This window comes from Sinocyclocheilus grahami, unplaced genomic scaffold, assembly GCF_001515645.1.
Source record: "Sinocyclocheilus grahami isolate Dianchi unplaced genomic scaffold, SAMN03320097.WGS_v1.1 scaffold44.1, whole genome shotgun sequence".
Classification (NCBI taxonomy): Eukaryota; Metazoa; Chordata; class Actinopteri; order Cypriniformes; family Cyprinidae; genus Sinocyclocheilus; species Sinocyclocheilus grahami.
The window spans coordinates 35,096-52,862 of NW_015505223.1; the positions used below are offsets into that span (position 1 = coordinate 35,096).

The window sequence follows — 17,767 nt, forward strand, 5'->3', positions numbered from 1 at the left end:
GATATAGTTTAATTTTGGTCAATGATTTTACCTATCCAGTTTCAATTGTTCAATCAAATAAAATACATTTTCCTGGTCATATCTTGTAGTCAATAATCCTGCTAAAAATAATAGTCCCAAATATGCTAAAATGTTAAACATAAAAGCTGAGAGTAGTACATTTTTACACTCCAAAGTGTCTGGTCAATTGTTGACTAGTTTATCTATTTTTTTTTTTAATTATTATTATTATTTTGTTAATGACTAATGTCAATATATATGTAAATAAATTGTATATTTCCATGACAAAAACTATTTTAAACTAAAAAAAAAATCTATTTACAAAAATAATAAAATAAAATTAAATAGAAATACAGGAGTTGTGTTTGTTAAAGAGCAATATCTCTAGAGTATTCTCTATAAAGAGTATTCTTGTTAGCACTTCATCTTTTAGCTTGAGTATATATTACACTGGAAAGGGAGAATCTGCCATCCATCCGGCTAACTAGAGCTGTCTGACTCAGAGTCATCCATCAGTCCCAATAAAAACACAACATCTGTCCATTAAAATCTGTCACACTGAAGCCAAAGTAATGGACAATTCCGCTTCCCATCCATCTGTTTAATGAAGCTGACACAAACAAAATATACATACAGACATACATGGATATGTTAAGATACACACAATGAACAACACACAATGAATACACACTCATCCTCATGAACAACCGCAGAGATCTGTGTCGGAGTAACTGATTCGCTGTTTGGAGTATCACATAGGCTGCTTCTATAAAGCAAAATAACACTAAGCCTTCACCAAACACTCAATAAAAACATTTGGTAATGTGCCATAGTTAAATGGCAAAACTAGCATGCAAAAAAGCATCAACTATAAAAAATAATTATACATTGACACAAGGTGTGCTACCAGCTCTGAACCATAGAAGGAGGTCGATATTCAATTCAGTGACTTTCAATTAGGTAAATAAATCTATCCCAGGTGATCAGATCATCTCACAAAGTTTAATGAATTCATAAAAGATTCATTCTGAAGGTCTGGAGCCCATATTGTTTTATTAGTGTGTGTGACACTCTAAGACAGAGACAGCACCAGGCCTGCTACAGTCCATTGTTAAAGGATACACCATTCAAAAGTTTAGGGTCAGTCATTTTATTTATTTTTTTATTTTTTTAAGAAATACTTGATTTTAATAGGACTAAAATGATGAAAAGTGACAGTAAAGACTTTTACATGCAAAAAATACTTTTCAGAAAAATATTAAGCAGCACAACGGTTTTCAACACTGATAATAATGAGAAATATTTATTAAGCAGCAAATCAGCATATTAGAAGGATTTCTGAAGGATCATGTGACAATGAAGACTGGAGTAATGATGCTGAAAATTCAGCTTTGATCACAGGAATACATAACTGTTTTCTATTTAAAAGCATTTTTAATTTTAAATTGTAATAATATTTCTTTTTTTTTTTTACTGTATTTTTGATTAATAAAATGCATCCTTATAGTAAGCATAAGAAACTTCTTTCAAAAACATTAAAAGGTCTTAGCAATCCCACACTTTTAAATAGTAGTGTATGTACAGTATATGCAAGTGAGATTTTAAAGCTACATCAGCAGAAGATTTAAAAAAATACATAAAATTATCATCATATGGACCACATTCATGAATCGTTATGTTGCTTTTTTGTCATTCTCAAAGCTTACTAACCCATTCACTTTCATTTTAGAGAAAGAACAGCTAGAACACAATGTAAGCATCATAAAAAAAAACATTTTATGTTCCACAGAAGAAAGAAAACCATAAAACATGATGGTGAGTAAATGATGGCAGAGTTTTTATTCTTGGATGAACTAGTTTATTTAAAGGCACAGTAGCAAAAACAGACAGTTTAATTTTAGGAGTCAGAGAAAGGATGAAAACGACAAACTAAATTATGACTTTTTTTATATAAGAAGACTTGACTAATGTTCAAAATGGACTTCAGGGGGGGAAATTATACAAAAGTGCAAAATATTTTATCACTCTCTCCAACTCCTCAAACTAAATATGCAAAAAAGCCTCAGTTCTCTGAGGAGGAGCAAGACCGACTTGGACAAAAAGAATACCTGACTTGAAGCCAAATGCCAGTTTTATTGCAATTATGACGGATATAAACGGTCCTCAAAAATGTAAGGACTGTAAAGAAAAATTATTCTACATACACTGTGTGTGCTCAAGCACCTCAGTTGGACTTAAAAGGTAATATAACCGTGTGAAGCATGTTAAAACATCAACGTCACAGAAAGAAACCCCTCAGACTGGGCAAAGACTCCAGACACTAAACAGCCAGAATTGAGCAGCAGGGTCACTGGCAAGAGCTTTAACACTTCACATGCAAAAACCTCTGAAAGACTCTAACAGCTGAGACAGTTAACTTTACCAGTTGACACAGATTTCAAATCCTATTTGCATGCTTGTGTTTTAGCCAATACCATTTCAGTGACAATCACTGGCTGTCTTTATACCAGCTGTCTTTTGCATTTATACAGTAGAAATGGGAAATTAATCAAAAACAAATATTATGAGTCATTTGGGGTGATTATATGAAATCGTTAATATACTGTTATAATATTAGGGATGTAACTAACGGTATGAAAATTTCTTATCACGGTTATAGTGACCAAAATTATCACGGTTATCAGTATTATCACGGTATTGTTCAAATGTGCTGGAGGTAAACCTCACATTTCAGCCTTTAAATAAAGAAAATATATAAGTCAAATTGATAATTGATTAATAAATGATTATATGTATTTTATCTGCTCCATAAATAATTCTAGATAACTTATCTGAATTGTTTAAATGTGTAGAATCCACATAAGCTTGTTTTTCATCAACCGGTCAAAGTTTACAGAAGGGCATGCAAATTCTGTCCATTTTTGTCCAAGACAGAAACTGCACACAGACTGAATGTAAATATAAGTCTCTGTAAATCCACTTGCTGACAGCAGGTGGCGCTTATGGAAAAGCTGAATTAGAGCTGTTTCCCGTAACCTCTGTGGACAAAGCAGTATTGCGATTAAGAACACTTCCTTTAGGTATTACATGCAGGGGCGGATTTAGTGAATTGGGGGCCCCGGGCAAAATATAGGAATGGAGCCCTATACATTTGAGGTTCCATTTTGTTGTTTTCAGCGTAAGCATGTGTGCAAAGGCTGTCTAATTCTAAACTTTAAAATGCAGCTATCTAAAGGCAAATCCACTTGCTGACAGCAGGTGGCGCTTATGGAAAAGCTGAATTAGAGCTGTTTCCCGTAACCTCTGTGGACAAAGCAGTATTGCGATTAAGAACACTTCCTTTAGGTATTACATGCAGGGGCGGATTTAGTGAATTGGGGGCCCCGGGCAAAATATAGGAATGGAGCCCTATACATTTGAGGTTCCATTTTGTTGTTTTCAGCGTAAGCATGTGTGCAAAGGCTGTCTAATTCTAAACTTTAAAATGCAGCTATCTAAAGGCATAAGAACTCTGGCCAGACTCGTCCATGGTGCGGAGAAGTTTGACCTGGAACACTTGAAGCATTGCCATCATGTGAAGCACTGAATCAACCTGGGAAGCCGCTGAATACGCCCTGTTTGCTAGGGCTGAAGTAGTCCTGCAGGGCTTAGATGGATGTGCTACATGGGCTCCCAGGGCTGATGGAGGGCACAGATGCGCAGCTACATTCTCTTTCTTCAGCACCATCAACAGTGGTGAGAGCGGTGGAAATAGAGAGATTGACACGAGTAGGGGGCACGCCACATCCTGGTGAGTTCCTCGTGAACTGCTGGCGGGAACGGAGCGGGCCATTGGTGGGAGGGATGCTGACGGCATCCCTTCAGGTACCACTCATCAAGAAGGCCATGGGTGGGCTCTTCTGGAGCTTTAGTTAGATCGCGGATCGGCTTGCTGTCCACGCTTGTGATTTTATGACATCAATTACTGCTTTATTTATTCAGAAACACAAGTATCTTCATGATATGTGTATTTTACTTTCATTTTATTACAAGTCGTCCAACAGCGCCCCCTATGTAAATAAAATGCCTTACTGGTCAGGCATTAGGAACCGTGGGAGGCTGTCGCTGCTGCTACTGCACATGCTATTAACTGTTGATTCTATCGCACACTGGACGCATTGCTCTGTACGTGAATTCTCAGATTAAATGCCGTGAACAGTGAATCATTCTGGCAAAAGTTCTCTTCAAGAATGACCACACTGCTGACGTGATCTCATCGCTAGCACACCCTGACACATGCTTTTTTTTTTATAATGTTTTGAAATATTGTGCATCCCTAAAAAATCCTTTAAATAAGGGCAAAAAAGAAAACAGGTCTAACATGTCTTCCACAGAGATCTCTAAAACATTTCTGTATAACACCTTAGAGTCCGAAGTTACAGAGAGCCTTACCTCGAAATTTCTTAGGAGGGTTGTTTAGGTCCCCAGATTCTGGTTGCACCACACAACGGTCGTCCACCAGACTGCAGAGATGAGAGACATGAGTCAGAGAACTTTTCTGGAGGCAGCATACTGAGTATCTCTATTTTTATACAGCTATTTTTTACATTTTCTTCACTGATCGTGGGGGAAAGAAACTTCAACAGAGTTCAGAGTGCTACAGTGCTTTTTGTAGCTGACAACATGACAAAAGACACTATATATAAAGATACATGCAATTGAAAGTAGACTTTTGTTAGTATAGAGGTCATCAAGTGGCTAGCATATCCATAAAAGTTGACAAATTTATAAATGTACAGTCTTTTTTATCTGGAAAATGGAAAACACATTAACCACCTAAAATATGAAATATTAATCAAATAAAAATCTAAAAATAAATAAAATATGTAAAATTACTAACTTACCCCCATTTGAATTTCCGATGCCTTACACGGAAACCTGTCAATCCGTGTCAGGGGTGGGACTATACTATGGGGCATGTTTGTATTGGGAGTTGACGTCACTCACAGATGATTGTGCCAAATAAAATAATTCATAAATAATTTTGTTGTTTTTACCCTAAATCTCTCACTGTTTGCACTCTGATTGATGCACGTCGGCAAAACATAACAACTCTACTCTTATTTGCATCTTACCCTATATTTTATTCCTCTCTTCTTGAGGCAGGTGAAAAGCATTTGGTTAATGGTGAATATTGACCAATAGTGGGTACCGTTTTGGCTCCCCCTGTTAGCAGGGGATAGTCGCTGCATTTGGGGTAAAAACGATGGAATTATTTATTGTGTAAGGTGCCAAGAATATAGGGAGACCTGGGTTGCACTGTCTGTTCTTTCACACGCATCTCTCGGAGTGGCAGCTGCCTTTAGCAGTGCCTTTACCTCCATTTACCAAGCATTTGGCACAATCGTCTTTGAGTGACATCACCTCCCAACACAAACACGCCCCATAGTATGGTCCCACCCCGGACACGGATTGACATGCTTCCATGTGAGGCATTGGAAATTAAAATGCTAAAGTAATTGCGATTCCATTTGAGTTTTGGTAGGTTACATGTGCGACACAGTGAAAAAGCAGACGTGGTAATTAATAACACCCGATGTACTTGTTCTTATGATGCATCTACGCTAACATTGGTCTGTTTCGTTCTTATTCTGAGGTCACCGTAGCCACACGGGTTCCAGTCTGTATCCAGATCAGATGGTCACTGCAGTCACGAGGATCCAGTACGTATCCAGCCCAGATGGTGGATCAGCACCTAGAGATGACCTCTACAGCTCTGAATGTCAGTGGAGACCAGGACAACTAGATGAGCCCCAAAGACTGATCCCCAGTGAAGACCACGTCACCTCGACAGTCATTGGCACAAGACCATGGGAACCAGATGAGTCCTCTGCACAATCTGACTTTGCTGCAGCCTGGAATTTAACTGCTGGTTTCATCTGGCCAGAGGTTTACTGAGTGTTTACTGTTGTCCTTTTTCATTATTACACACTATTTTCCTATTTAATACTGTAAAGCTGCTTTGACGCTGTATTTTTTAAATATGACAGGCTCATTACTCAATACATGAAACATACAGTTGCAAATGGACTTTGCTTTTCCATTTGAAATTTGGCAGTCACTGTGCATTTGTGAAAAACGCAAACAGTAATGCAAGATTTGCAATTGTGTTTGGATTATGTCACAATTCGTCACATGTGGAAAACACAATTGAAAATATAATTTGCAATTCCTTTTGAAAATTATCTGGAATATCCTTCCATAGACAGGCTCGATAGCAGAGCACACTGCTCTCAGCTGTAGATCTTTGCTTCAAAGCTTTCTAAGTGTTTGACGATAGTTCACCAAAAATGAAAATTCTGTCATTAATTACTCACCCTGGTCTGGAAGCACTCGGTTTTCATCGAAAATATCTTAACTTGTGTTCAGAAGATGAACGAAGGTCTTACGGGTTTGTAACGACATGAGGGTGAGTAATGAATGACAGCATTTTTGGGTGAACTATACCTTTAACTACTCTAAGCAGTGCGCATCTACCTTAACTTATCTATACTTGATATCAATTTTAGGACATCTTTAAATGATTTTGCATGCTCTGTCTTTTTCAATTTTAATTGTCAATGTCATTTCACTGTGTATTTAAATAGTTAAACATGTCAAAATGTAATAGTTAACCAGTTAAACGGACACATGGCATTCAGAAGTAATTTTCTTATTTATTGCAACTGTATTTCTGTGATTTTTGCATTTGCTGGAAAGAAAATAAATAATAAAAAAAGAAAATTGCATGTCGTTTGTCATTGGTACAAATTAACACATTTGTGAATGTCAGTTGGCATTAAAAATAATTTTAACAGTCTAAATAACCTGTATTGTTCATTATTTATTAATCCATTATTGTCTTGTTAAGCATAGGCAAAATGATGAGAATAACCCAGCAAGAATAACCCAGCAACACATAAATGCAAGCACATAAATGGCAAAAATCACTATATCTTGGGTTTTCTCAACAACCCAGCCTGCTGGGATACTTTAACCCAGCATGTGTTCTGTCCAATATTTACCCAGCGCTGGGTTGCCAATTGGGTTATTTTTAACCCAGCCATTTTTAGAGTGTACATGTGAAGTATTACAGTATTATTGTACAGAAAGAGAAACAATTTGCAAATCAAGAGGGCTTTGTGTTTCCTGAAAGGTTTATCTGCATCAATGTATGAGCCACGGTGTTATATTGTATGCTCATTATGAGCAAATGTCAATTTATATTGATCAAATCATTCAGTGGTATTGTAATGACACCAAAATTTGCCTCTCATCATACCTTCTCTATAGCTCTTAAGAGCCACAATAGAGCCACAAGAGTCACTGCCAATCTAATTCTTATTTCACACAGCAGTTAAATACACTTCGGTTTAGTTATGAAAAACAGTGACAAACACATTCTATAACCGAAGCGAGTCAGTGGGTATATGAACGGAAATGCAGCGGAGACATACAGTGGAGATCAAAATGACAGAACAACCTTAAATTTCCTAAATTTCAAGGTCACTGCTTAGTCCTATTTGAAGTTATCCTATCAGGAGTAGAAGGGCAGTTTTTTAAGCATATTTCATTAATTAATTGTATTCTGAAGCACAGTATAAAAATCTTTTTGAGATATTTGAAAAAAACTGATAAAAATTAGAGAACACTTACAGATACCTACAAGTTATTGGTGTTAATCAGGCACCTAGTGCAAATTTCCTTAATTATATGACAATATAATTATATACAATATAATAATTATAAACAATATAATATTTAACTGATAGCATTCCTCTAATTTTCACTGAGATTGCAAGATGATTGCTCTAAGGTTACTGAAACCCTACAACAGGAAGCGGTCCAGGTGAAGGCCAAAGGGATGACCCTTTCAGCCATTGCAAGAGAAGCTTCATTCCAAATCTGTGATTTCTAGAATGTTGCAGCTTTACAATGACACTAATTCATTCAAGTCCCCCAAATAGGATGGTCATCCAGGAAAAACCAATGCAAGAAAAGGCAGGATAATGCGGAGACTCTCAATGGGGAATCGGTTCAACACTGCAGCTGGAATTGCTTTCCAGTTCAGCGATAAAAAGGGTATGAATCTGTCTCGGCACGTTAAAAGGGGTCATATGATGCTTTTTTAAAGATCATTATTTTGTGTGTTTGGTGTAACAGAATATGTTGACATGCTTTAATGTTCAAAAAACACATTATTTTTCAAATACTGTACATTATTGTAGGTCCTATATGCCCCACCTCTCTCAAACGCTTCATTTTCTACAAAGTCCCTCCTTCCGACAAGCGCAGTCTGCTCTGATTGGCCAGCTGACTTGAAATCGCATCATATGACCCCTTTAAGAGAAGTCGGACTGAAAGTGCACTCTGCAGTGACCAAGCCTCTCATCAGCAGAAAGAATCAAAAGACTAGAATCACCTTTGCTGAGAAGCATGTTGTGTGGAGAGAGAAGAACTCGTCCAAAGTTCACTTTAGTGATGAAAGCAAGTTTAATTTTTTCGGGTCAAATGGGAAATATTATGTTTGGTGTCAAACTGGGGAAAGACTGAACCCACGAGTGCGTAAAGAAGTCAGTGAAAGGTGGAGGTGGAGGAAGTGTCATGGTTTGGGGGTATGTTTTGTGCAGCAGGATTTGGGCCTCTTATACAGGTACATGGCAGGTGAATGCAAATGTTTATCAGAACCTCCTTTAGCAACATGCCTTCCCTGCAAGCATCTCCCAATCAGCCTGCAATTTTCATGCAAGACAATACTCCTGTCACACTGCAAAGCGGGTAAAGAAGTTGCTTGAAGCTAAGAACACTGAAATAATTAAATGGCCGGCCCAGAGTCCTGATCTAAACTCAACTGTAAATGTCTGGGAAATCCTTGGCAACAAAGTTATGGCTAAGAAACCCACTAGAGTCACTGAACTGTGGAAGAGACTGAAAGAAGAGTGGACCAAGATCACACCAGCACAGTGTGAGAAACTAGTGATGTCCTGCAAACGCAGATGTGCAGAAGTCATTCAAAGCAGGGTTCTCTACAATTCCTACTAATTGTTGACAGCTATAACCCTCCAAAATTTTAGTTTTAATCTTCATTCGTGCTACAGTGGTAACTGTTCTCTAATTTTGATCACAATGTTTTCCACAAAATAAATGTTTTTGTTGAAATGCCTTGGTTATTTTGATCTCCACTGTATTTTCTGGCTATCAATCATTAATGTTTTGGTCATCAATTTCTCTCAAGTTATACATAAATGACAGAAAAGAGAGATATGGTGTTGTCAGAAAGCAATATACAATTATTGTTTAGATTTGAGTGGAGGAGGGATTTTTGGGCCACATCCTGTATGCAAGAGGATGAAAGAATGGGAATATGCCAAAATGCCAAGCAAGACCTGTCCTTAATTTATCAATAGTTATCTAGAGTAATAGGGACTTGTCTGTGGTAATGTCCACCTCAATATTTTAAAGTTAAAATCCAATTAAAAAAATATATTTTACAGCAACTCTAAGCAAGGGTCTGGTCATACCCTTATACTGTACATTATTGGCTGCATTTTAAAACTTAATAAGCTGCAAGCCAGATTTGCAATTTCTGGGCATCGTACATGCATTACAGTGAACAAAATAAACTTGCACAGAATTTCAGGGCATCGTAAGAGTATTTGAATGTGTAAATCAAACCTACACTACATTTTTTGGCATCATACATTTGAAATATATATACAGTGGGGCAAAAAAGTATTTAGTCAGCCACCAATTGTGCAAGTTCTCGTGTGTATACAGTATGTATGTGTATATATATATATTTGTTGTTATTAGTATGTTGTTAGTGCTTATGCTCCACAAGTAGGTTGTGAGCAAGAGGAGAAAGACAGATTCTGGAGCGAGCTTGAGGAAGGGAGAGCAGTAGGACAGTGGTAATGTGTGCGGTAGGTGAGACAGAGGAGTTCACTGTGAAGGTGGGACTGCACCAAGGATCGACTTTGAGCCCCTTCTTGTTTGCGGTGGTGATGGACAGGCTGACAGATGAGGTCAGACAGGAATCTCCATCAGATAAAACGATTATTGTGCCCCATTCCGCCCCCCTTTCCAGCGGTGCTCTTTCGTTCCTCCATAATCAGTAAAATCATGTAACCAGACTTTTGCAAAACGGGACGTGCTTGATTTATTTAAGTTGATTAGACGTTGATTAGACGATAGACGTTATTTTTAAAGCGTGAATGTACTTGCGCTTCCTTGGGAAGATTACTGTGGATGCACTCAGAGACGGAACACAACACGGAAATGTAAAGTCATCTTTTAGCGGCTAAACGGTCAAATACATACAAAAATGCACCAAAATGCGGCGCTTCGTGATTATTCACGTAAACCCTCGTCGGTTATGTAATAAACTAATGTAAAGAGTTAAGAATGAAAATACTTGTGTAACAGTAAATTGGATCCGTGCAGCTCTTAAAGTGACAGCGGGCTATAGTCCTGCTGCCGACTGTGTGCTTAATATTAATCAAACAACAAAAGACACATTCAAAATCACTCACTGCTCTTGACTGAAGGACTTTTGTAGCTTTAATAAGAAACAAAGGAAGTTTAATTCTTACAGTGAAGACTATGCTGTTTTATTTTATATTAGGTTATTCAATTTCTCTAGTAGGCCGTTAACTGAATACTTAAAAAAAATTTAAAGCACAGTTTGTTTTATTTGTATATTTTTTATTCTATTGTACTCTTTTGCTTTTTTTATTACTGGCATTGTATTCCTTTGCTTTTTTATTACAGCTTAATTATTTTCAATAATTTTGAGGACGTTTTTTTTAACTAATATTATACATTATAAGTAATATTTTGGTCATATGGCCCAATAATAATCATTTTAAATAATCGTGATTACAATATTGACCAAAATAATCGTTATTATAATTTGTCATAACCGAGCAGCCCTAGTCAAAGGTATTCAAATGAACCAGCAACAAGTCCGTATGTAATTTGCATCCCGTTTTCATCCATTGCCTAGCAAGCATGTGAATTTCACACTCTCCAGTCACTAATGTACAGGTGACTTTGGTCTTTTGTTCCGTTTGCACCTGACTGACGCGTACACATGTGCACCAGGACTGTCAGTTCTCATCACACCAGCTTTGTGTCCTTTCTGGTTCCCTGTGCCTAGCTGTAGGCCAGGTGGCTCATTATCCCATCCGTGCTAAGGTCGCTCAGTGGCACAGAGACAAACACTACACACTACGTATGCCAGTGAAGCTAAATATAGCCATGGCTCATGATTATATGCACACAGTAGCAGGGCAGAGAAAGTGATTACAATGCACAACAACTGCACAACGGCGTCTTGACAAATGAGATCTGTCAATGTTCTATTCTTCAAAGCCACAAGCTTGCTTTTGTTGCCATGGATGGGTGACGTGGGGCAGCCATGTGTGCGTGTATTTGTGTGTGGTCACATCACGTAGGCTGGCAAAAGGGGCTGATTGCCAGGAGGTGGCAGGGTGTGATTATGCAAAGATGGCACAATCTCATTTCCAGGGGAAGGACGTGAGGAGGGCAGTGTTGAGACTTGGCTTCATTTCCGTGAAGAGCAGAATACAGAAATGTGAATGGAGGAGACGTCAACTACAATCAACTGTCTGTCATTTTAAACAACTTTTTGTCCTGTATTAATACACTATCTCTAATTTAAGTAATTGGTGGGTTGCAAAGCAAAAATGGGTCACAGGTCGTTAGCAGTGGGAAAATATAATGCTATGTAGAAATATTAAAATGCATAAACATTTAGTGAAATTTTGCTGGCGAAATCCAGTCATTTCAATAAGTATCTGTGCAATCTGTAATGTGGACCCCTCCTTGCATGTCAAAATAATTCTGACTTAACTTTTAGAGTTGACATAAAATTGACCATATAAAGGTGAGGTCACATTTCACAGGCAAAATCCAGTCATTTCAATAAGAATCTGCACGAACACTAAAGGGCGAAAAAATGTCCAGTGCAGATTTCAGTCATGTTCAAGTCTGTCCCATGAATTCACCGTGCTGACCAACAGAAAGCTGCTTGGTTTGAAAGTGACTTCTGTGTGAGCTGTACTTCAGACATCGCTAAAGTACTGACTTTTTTGACTGCAGATTTCTGATAATTAGGATAGCGATATACTTTCAAAGTTGACATAAAATTCAACCATACAAAGGTGCGGTCACATTTGCCAAAATTTCAGGGGCAAAACTTTAATTTCATTTCATTAAAAAAAACATGAGTTCCCCATGAGATTTCGCTCATGTTCAAGCTCATCACATGTATTCGTATAATCTATTTTCTAAGTGCAGGTTATTCATCTTATTGTGAATGAATTATTTATGCATATGTGCAATTGGTAACATTTTATTGGTAAAAGTTTCTATTTGTTAACATTAGTTTTTAGTTACCTCATTAGTTAACATGAACCAACAATAAAAAACACTTAATATTAATTTCAAAATGTACTATTACTTTATTAAAATCAAAAGCTGTGTCTGTTAATGTTTAATAGACCTGAACTAACATGAACTTACACTAAACAGTTGAAGTTTTTGGACTGATGCTAACAAAGATTAGTGAACACTGTGACAATTCTGTGGTTCAACTGTAAAGTTACGAAGCTACGAGAATACTTTTTTGCGCAAAGAAAACAAAGCGCCACACGCTCGCGTCATGAAACTGTCGTGAACGCGCATCCACAAGTGACACAGTAGAGACGAAAATGTGGAATAAAGTCGTTATTTCTGTTTTCTTTGCGCAAAAAAGAATTCTCAGAGCTTCGTAACTTTACAGGTCAACCACTCATGTCACACGTGCTACTTTGTTGATCTTCTTGGTACTTTTCTGGACCTTGAACGTGGTAGTTACCTTGCTGTCTATGGGAGGGTCAGAGAGCCCTTAGATTTCATCAAAAATATCTTAAATTGTGTTCCGAAGATGAACGAAGGTCTTACGGGTTTGGAACAACACGAGGGTGAGTAATTAATGACAGAAGTTTCATTTTTGGGTGAACTAACCCTTTAAACCCGTCCCTGCAGGCTCACTCTCATCTGCCTCCACTTTGTAAGTGCAGTGCCCACATCTCAAAATTCATTCAACAACCAATGAAATGAACCAAGTCTCCTCCATACATATTTTTCTGTTACACTTGGATGTACATCACAACATGGCAGAAAAGATCTGTCGCTGCATCCATTTCAGGAGAAAACAATTCTCATATTTTCCCATATTTGTATTGAGACCAGTCAAATCTTAGCCAACTCTGCCTTGGACTACAGAGCAACCACCTTTACGCAACTGTCATTCATCATATCCTACTGAAAACACAGAATCAGAAATCCACACTGTAAAAGAAAATGCACAAGAACAAACAAAACATTTCTCTTCTCAGTTACTTCTCATTTCTGAGTGTTGTGCATTCACTTTCTTTTTCCTCTTGCACTCCTGTTTTTTCATTAAGTTCCTCTTATTTAAAACGCTGATATCAACACACTGAGTGACGACATGAGGATGGTTGTCTGTCTTACCCTAAAGTGCTGATAAATCCATTGGTGGATCCCTCCGCATACAGGGAGCAGATGTCCCCGATGTGGAGGAAACTGGACATTTTGTCTGACATTTGGCTCCACTTTTCGGTGTGCCTGTGGAAGAGATAACAAACAGATTTAAGGTGCAATAAAATCAGCATAATACCAATATGTCCTTTATTCATCTTATTTAGACATATAGGTTATCATCAGACATGGAGATAGCGAGACAATAATGGTGTGAGGACCATGGGAATGCATTCAAGAAAATGAGAATTTGCCATTTTGAGATGGCCTAGTTTTTGAAAGGAATTCAAGGTCCTTCCGCTGTATGGGTGGATAATGAGAAAAGCACTAGAAAATACAGCTATGCCATGAAAAGACACTTAATCATGTGCACATTTTGTTGATTCTTTGCAATGTACTGTCTGTACCTTTCTAAAAAGGCTAAAATGTAATGCCGTTTGTTGAAAATATGTTTTATGCAATGCAAACTTAAAGATTTGGTTTTCTATGTATTGTCGCATTCATTGTATAGCGACATTGTTGCTAAGTTAAATGTTATACATTCTAATGAGGCACTGATTATAAGACTGAAATATGCTAAAAGAAATAAAGCATCAAATACTGTATAACAAAGCATCTGTTAGATATTATATTATTATATTCAAGCAGAAAATCATTAAAAAAAATTATATTTAGGTCTATCCTAAATCAGACTCAAAAGCCAAGATATAAAAGTGCAGTACCTGGAGCAATAGTTTATCAGCAGATATCAAACTTTTTACTGGCTTATGTAGAGCAACAGGATCTGACAAATAAGAGGGCACGAGACCATTTAAAATTTTTAAAATTATTAATAGGGCCTTGAAATCGATCCGATATCTAGCAAAGAGCTAAGCGGGCCAAAAACAACAACATCCGTTTTGTTCTCATTTAAGTGGAGATTTTGCGGGGGCATTGAAAATATTAGCAATATGTCTCACTTTATGTTTAGGCTAATAGATCGTTTAGCACAAGCAATAGATCAAATGAACAAATATGCACTCAGATCCTTTATGTATTCATTTGCAACTAATCCAATGCTAAATCCAATGCCAAATAGTCAATGCTACATTCAGCTGGAGATGAAGCCTACACTTCAATCAATGACAGACAAGACCAGAGAACATCAATAAGGAACAGGGCAGGCTGCACAGATGCTCAATATAGGCCTATGTATCAGAGTAATACAAACAAATACAGTGTTGACAGTGTTGAAATAATATCTGCCTTTATCTGAACTGACAGTGTATGCACTATTGGCAAAAGAATGGAACTTTGTTTTCTTTGTCTGATTACAAAGACTAAAGACTAATTATTATTTGAACAGTAAACATGCTCTACCTGTGAAATCTCCATTGATAAGCCACATCATGCTCTGTTTGAAATTCAAATATTACCCAAGTGTATAATCTACATGTTTACTTTATTTTATCACACAGCTTTCTGAAATTCTGATTGGTCAGTCATGACATTAAGCGGTCAAATGTTTCTGAATTCATGTTTGGTTCTTCTGCATCTCTACAAGGAACAAAATAATACTCTGAACAATATTTCATATTCATTTATTTTATTTTTGTACTTGATAAGATAAAAATAAGCTACAAAATCCCTGTTGGAGTGTGTTTTGTGATAATGACTGCCTGATTGTACATTAAACCAGTTAGTGACTGAAATAAAGTTGATAGGTACTCGGGAGTCTGCAATGACATCTGTGCAGGAACAATAATAATGAATTACATGCCTACTATGACAATAATTGGCTAAATGAGCTGCAAATCACAGGAAAACCTTAAAGGGGTCATATGATGCTTTTTTAAAGATCATTATTTTGTGTATTTGGTGTAACAGAATATGTTGACATGCTTTAATGTTCAAAAAACACATTATTTTTCAAATACTGTACATTATTGTAGGTCCTCTATGCCCCGCCTCTCTCAAACGCTTCGTTTTCTACAAAGTCCCTCCTTCCGACAAGCGCAGTCTGCTCTGATTGGCCAGCTGACCCAGTGCATTGTGATTGGCCGAACACCGCAAGCACTCGTCGGAAATGTAACGCCCCTTACCATAATCATGAGCTTCATCTTTTAAAATAAATGTAGACAGAGCCCGAAAGGGGAACAGTCGTGTGACAGACAGTGATGAAGCTGGTAGTATGTGTTTGCAGTACACAAGCCACGGTTAAGACAGCTGACTCACGCAGGTCATATTAATACTGATGTGTCCATTAAAGAGGTTGAGTTGTTACAGTTATCAATACTTGTTAGTATCAATACTCATTAGACCACAAGGCTGTATCTAATACATGAAAAATGCTGCTTTTTCTATATAGAGCACATCAGGGTATCACATCATGTCACAGAGATGCCTTCATATGGTCTATTGTTAAAGGCAGCATAGATGTATCCATCAATGTCTGTAATATCCCACAATCCTGTGTGCTGCTGTGACAGACATTTTTTTATTCAATTTATACCAAGATATAATCTCACCTTGCTTGTGAAGTATTATGTGCTGCTGTAATTTAGATACAAATGCTTTCTCTTGCACAGTGCTTTTAGCAGCAGTAAATGTGATTCATTTATATAAAAATAATAATAAAATTGGGGAAAATTTTAATTAGGAAGCATTAAATTAATCAAAAGTGACAGTAAAGTCATTTATAATATTAAATATTTATATTTCATTCATATATATATATATATATATATATAGAGGCATAAAATGAATAAATTACATTTTAAAATGTATTACAATAGAAAACATATTTTGAACTGAAATAAAATGTCACACTATTGCTGCTTTTACTGTACTTTTAATGACATAAATGAAGCCTTGGTGAGCATGAGAGACTCATTTTAAAAATCTTAATGATCACAAACCTTTGAACAATAGTATTTGATCTGATTTTTAACAGTTATGGCCAGTTACACAGCATTTTCTACCACAGCAGCATCCCCAAAATTGCCTTCCTGCTTCCCCAGCACAGCTATCACTCACAGAAAGGTAGATCACCTAGCAACCTAGTGTGCGCTCACACCCTGAGAATGATGTCTATGCCCGATAACACACAGACAGACACAATAGAGGCTCGTTGTGCTTGTCATTCATGATGTGCTGTATTCTGAACAGATGAGTAAGAGGGGCCATGGGGCTCAAGTCACTCTTATCATACTAAGTTGTGCGTCTTGCGTTGTGCTCTCACCTAATTCTCCACCTGTGTGCATTTGTGTGGAGTGGAAGAGAGCATCGAGTGAGCCTTTGAGATGGAAATATCTGCAGTTACAGCTGCTCAAACCGAAAGTGGCCATACGGCCCGTCCTTTTGATCTGCTGATGGATGCAACAGCTAACCCACAAAAACAGCAATTATCCGTGGTGAAACACTGTAGATTATAAAATGTGACAAATCTCATTCTAGAACAGTTGTTAGTGTTTAGAACCACAAATTGGAGAAATTATAAATTATGCGTTTAAAGCAACAGTTATTACAGTTTTGGATAGTTTTTGCTTGTAAACGATGATTGATTTGTGCATATTTCTCTCCTGATTCAGACAAGACAGAAGCAACGGTTTCAAGTTAAAATGTCTTATGACGGATTTTATCTTACAAACACACAGCTTTTCGAAGACATTAACTGATGGACTGGAGTTGTGTGGATTACTTGTGGATTATTGTGATGTTTTTAATCAGATATTAGGACACTCATTCTTTCTGCCGGCACCCATTCACTGCAGAGGATCTATTTTGTTATGCATGTCAACAGAAAAGTCTGTAAAGAGTGATCTAAAACAGAGGAACAGCCTAGACCCTTTTGGGGTCTGTAAATTGAGTGCTGGCTGCAAGGAAAAAACAAAAACTAACCAACAATTGAGGAGGAAATGGCCATTGTTTGTCATGGTTGATAAAGAGCTACACAGAGGATGACAGATATTGAGCCCGCCTTTTAAACCGACCCTGCTGATACACTGACCCTCTCATTCACTACATGAATAATGAGAAAATCTGATTATTGTACAATGTAAATCTGTACAAACATGGCGCAAGGTCTGTTGTGGTCTTAATCTAGAGTCCTCTTGTAACTACGTAAATGTGGCCCTTGTCTGGATCTCATTATAAGGTTTCTTGGTCTGAATCAACAAAATGTAGGTGTGATTATTTTCCATTG

The 17,767-nt window shown here is 37.3% G+C and overlaps 1 protein-coding gene across 1 annotated transcript in view; it reads right to left on the minus strand.

Annotated features, from left to right (window-relative positions):
- The window catches only part of LOC107582420 (inositol 1,4,5-trisphosphate receptor type 1-like), a gene marked incomplete at its 3' end in the record, with an annotated part of 51,700 nt that extends 34,841 nt beyond the window's left edge, over nucleotides 1–16,859 (minus strand). Inside the window, exons 1-4 of the mRNA XM_016268268.1 lie at nucleotides 16,805–16,859; nucleotides 13,558–13,671; nucleotides 4,432–4,502; nucleotides 558–766 (exon numbers count right to left, since the gene is read on the minus strand). Coding sequence (XP_016123754.1) covers nucleotides 558–766; nucleotides 4,432–4,502; nucleotides 13,558–13,649 — 372 coding nt within the window. The remainder of the gene's footprint in view (nucleotides 1–557; nucleotides 767–4,431; nucleotides 4,503–13,557; nucleotides 13,672–16,804) is intronic.
- Between the last annotated feature and the right edge of the window lie 908 nt (nucleotides 16,860–17,767).